Source organism: Brassica oleracea, chromosome C1 (assembly GCF_000695525.1).
Source record: "Brassica oleracea var. oleracea cultivar TO1000 chromosome C1, BOL, whole genome shotgun sequence".
Lineage (NCBI taxonomy): Eukaryota > Viridiplantae > Streptophyta > Magnoliopsida > Brassicales > Brassicaceae > Brassica > Brassica oleracea.
Window position 1 is genome coordinate 34,536,609 of NC_027748.1, and position 4,108 is coordinate 34,540,716.

The 4,108-nt window shown below is 35.0% G+C and overlaps 1 protein-coding gene across 1 annotated transcript; it reads right to left on the minus strand.

The window, feature by feature from the left end:
* Positions 1-1,421: 1,421 nt before the first annotated feature.
* On the minus strand, positions 1,422-3,449 carry LOC106317077 (probable cysteine proteinase At3g19400). The gene is made up of 5 exons (XM_013754939.1): positions 2,882-3,449; positions 2,537-2,775; positions 2,250-2,390; positions 1,766-2,161; positions 1,422-1,658 (listed from the first exon to the last, which is right to left on the minus strand). The coding sequence occupies exons 1-5, from the start codon at positions 3,333-3,335 to the stop codon at positions 1,566-1,568; spliced, it is 1,323 nt and encodes a 440-aa protein (XP_013610393.1). The 5' UTR covers positions 3,336-3,449; the 3' UTR covers positions 1,422-1,565.
* Between the last annotated feature and the right edge of the window lie 659 nt (positions 3,450-4,108).

Below are 4,108 nucleotides of genomic sequence, written 5' to 3' on the forward strand. Positions count from 1 at the left end.
ACTCACTACTTTCACTCATCTATGCTGAAAACAATTGAAATTTGTTATATCTTAATTTATACCTCCTAAGACATATGTTAATTACATAATTCCCATTTTTCACTTATCAAAATATTTTTTACAAAATTTTTAAATTATGTTTAAGACTAACTGTCCAGACGACTTTCAGTTAAGTCGTCTGGACGACTTATTTTCAAGTCGTCTAAACAGACGACTTGCGAGGGGTAGAAACGTAAAAAAAATTCCGTTTTTTTGTTTGGTCACAAGGGGATAGTTGTAATTTCAATAGCCTTTTAGGTTACTTTTGCCTTTGACCCAAGTTGGGGTATTGTTTTGGGTTTGACTCCAAGTTTTGAGTCACACTTGGCAATTCTCCCTTATATATATGATTTTTCATTTTTATTTTCTCATCAGATTTCCCGTTGAAGATAAAAACTAACATAATTTATATTCCGTCCGTTTCTTGAATATTTTTTAAGAACTGTTTCATAAAAAATATTATTATATAGCAATATATTTTAGTTTTCGAAATTAATTAATTTATTGATTTATTAAAAATTATTTGAAAAATGAGTTTATTTAAATAACAAAAAGGGTAATTAGAATTTTAGTTGAGAGGTCAGAGAAATAGGAAACGAAATGAGGAGAGAAAAGATGTTTTCGGTCAGATAGTGAATTTGGATTTTTTTTATGTATATAGAAACAAATTTCCCTTGAAAGTTATGCATTTGTAATTAAAAAAATAGTGTATAAAACATAAAAAAATCTATCTTTAGAAACTGAAGGGAATGTAATATTATTCTTGTGAATACACAACATAAAATTTGGGTTTCAAGAAACCAAGATCAATGAAGAAGAATCAAAGGTTTTATTACTGACATGCTTTGTTGAATATAACTAGAGACTACTACAGTGTTGTAACGATTCAAGGCTTTTTTCTTTCTAAACTTAGATTTTATCATCCCAATTTGGGCATAAACTTCGGAATATAACAATGATTTGAATAAAATCCGTATGATATGAGACTACACTTATTTCAGATACACAGACGAGTTACTTTGCTTTTCCCAACCCAACACGACGAATGGTAACACAGCCGAGTTGCTTGTCATAACTCCAGACCCAACTTTCATGATCAATGAAAACATTTACAAATTTTGATGAGTAATAGTTTTCTTCAAAGAGTAGAACATCTAGATTCACTGTATTGTTCAATGTAAGGCATGTAGATTCAAGGGGCTTATTCTTTAACAAATGTACACCGAGTTGCTTGTTTAGTTCTCATCTAACTTTGGGGCATGGAGCGGATAGGTTCAGCTTAATTAATTATCACATAAAAGCAGAAGTTTGTTTGAGCCTTATGTTAAAGGCCCCTCCAACCTCTATGGAGTCAAATCTTGTTATTCAAGGAGGATGAATAATGCTATGGAGCAAATATCAGATTGCTTCATAAACATTTACAGCAAATCAAATCGAATCAAATCCAAGATAACATCTGAAAATTAACGAGTGTAATCAAACTTTGGTCCAATCTTAAAAGTGTCCTTTATTCGTTTTGTCTCTTCTCAAGCGCTGCTCACAAGCACGTTAGTAGCCTTGGTGGTCGCAGTCGCTGGGCCTCGGGTTAAAGCTTTTACACTTAACGGACTGTTTGCCTTCTGTCCACCACACCAAAATTCATAAACAAATCAGTAAAAAGTAACAAAACAAAAACATAAAATGTTTCAACTCTTTAAGCAATGTAAGAGAAGAAGAAGAAACTAACCACTCTACAAGTACCATCCTCCAAATCGCAGACAGGGTATAACTGAGGGCAGCAGCTAGAGCCGTTCTCACAGCATGTGGCTGACTCAAACGGACAACATCCCCAGCTATCACATTTTCCTTTCGACTCACTGACACAACAACAAGTGGACTTGTCTGGACAAGTGTAAGACTTGTCACAAACAACAGATTGGGTAGGGTAAGAAGCCAACATTGCAACACCACATTTCCCTGCCGAATCATTGACGTTACGTTGGAGCCTAATGTATCCGCTCTCTCCCCAGTTTGATCCCAATGAGTCACGGATGATCCAGTAGTCTTGACCTTCTGAGGTTCCGTATCCCACAGCTAGCGCAGCATGGTCCAAATCTGTTCCACATGCTCCTGTAAACACACCCTGAAAGAAACAAACATAACATTTAATGAAACTTGTAACGCCAAGGAAGACAAATCATACATGAAGGTATTTTGTTTAGTAATATTACTGATTTGTAAAGCTGGAATTCTCGTCCACCGGCTTCGATTGCAACACTAACTGGTTGATGAGCAACAGCCTTCTTCAAAGACTTCTCGTCGTTTCCAGGAACGGCCACATAACCATCGATTGTAACAACACGAGTGTTCTTCTGCAGGAACAAAACAGAGCCCACCTAATCAAAACTACAAAGCAAGTACCACCGTCTGACTTGAATAAAACTCTTTGGTTTTTTTAGTAGAAGTCTTAAGTTCGATTCCTGTAGAGAGTTAATTTAACATAATATAAGCTTTTTACCTTGTCAGAATTGCATGTGTTATTATCAGTAGCGGTGTAAGGATAATCTGCCTCAGTGTCAAGACCACCATTGGCAATAATGAAGAGAAAAGCCGCGTCCATGAGACCACCATTACATCCATCATTGTAACCTCTGTCACAATCAACAAGTTCTTGCACCGACAGAGTTATCAATTCCCCTGTCTTAATCTTGTTTATTCCTTCTATCGCTCCAGTCGTTGAAAACGCCCAACTACTTCCTATTTATTCATTCCCAAAAATTAATTACTTTCACTATCAACACGAAACACTAAACGCAATCGCAATCGCAATCGCAATCGCAAACGCAATTCGAAGTCATCATACCACAGTCTCCTTGATCTCTCACTGGAGCAACGGCGCCTTTGGCTCTCCAGTCAACTTCATCAGGCAAGCTATCTCCAGCCTTGTGTAGATACCTCTCTGCCTTCACCGGAACCCTACTAGTCCTCCTCTCCATCTTCTTCCTCAAGTACATCGCTCGAAACTCTTCGTTGGTTAGATCAGCGAACCGGGTCAACCCAAGTTCGTAACTCTGGTTCGGGGCAGAGTTGTGCTCTTGCACGAACTTCAAGTTGTCTATGAAGATCTGGAACCGTTTATCCTTTTCTCCGATACCGTTATAGTTCTTGCGATTCTCCACAAGCCACCGCTCGAATACCTTTTGTTCCGCCAGGTTCTGATCAACCACCTTCGCCGTGACGCCCCCCGAATAAGAGGAAGCTAGTAAGACCGAGAGGATCACGAGAGATGGGAATGTAAATGTGATTCGAGTAGACATTGTGTTTCTTTAGTTATGTTTTCAACAGGGAAGGGAAAGTTTTGACTTCGAGAGAGAGGTGAGAAGCGAATCAGATCTTCGTATACAAAACGAGGTTCGTGCAAGAGCACATGTGGCTAATATTGGTCAGAGACAGAGTTACATTTTATATATTTAATATTGAGATATGTGGCTAATTCTCCTTTTAATATTTTACAGCATGTTTCTTTAGTTTACAAAAACCTAATTCTCAATCTAGCCTCTCACATGGTACTTTCTTAATTAAGAGTATTCCCACCCCTTCCTAAGGACCCATATGGCCAAATGGTGTACAAAACTATAAAATAACACATTTGGTATGAACAAATATTTTTAAAATACAATTTTGATACGGTGGTTATACAAGGTACTAGGTGTTTTCCTGCACCATGTGCAGTGATAAAATTTTGAATTATATTTAAAAATAAAAATTTGCTAATATTTTAGATTTTATTATTTTAAAATAATATTTTAATAAAAATATTAAATACTAATTTAGTTAAACATAGAATTAAAAATTTGATTTATTTTAAATTATATTCAAGTTATATTTAAAACTATAATTTACATAGATTTTCATTTATTTATTTTGGTTAAGATAAATTAAATTATTTTAAAACAGTAAAATTGATATATTTTTTTATAATTATCAAAATTAAAATTAAAATTAATTCCTAAAATTTGTAGATATCAAAAATAAACAAATGATATTACGATTAAAAATTTAATTTTTTTAAAAAAAAGATTGTCTAACA

What these genes read in the sequence shown, in the direction of transcription:
- LOC106317077 (XM_013754939.1), bottom strand. Translation starts at nt 3,335, where the DNA reads ATGTCTACTCGAATCACATTTACATTCCCATCTCTCGTGATCCTCTCG. An exon ending in GAGAGATCAAGGAGACTGTG is followed by an intron (nt 2,776 to 2,881) that starts GTATGATGACTT and finishes ATGAATAAATAG; the next exon opens with GAAGTAGTTGGGCGTTTTCA. An exon ending in AATTCCAGCTTTACAAATCA is followed by an intron (nt 2,162 to 2,249) that starts GTAATATTACTA and finishes TGTTTCTTTCAG; the next exon opens with GGTGTGTTTACAGGAGCATG.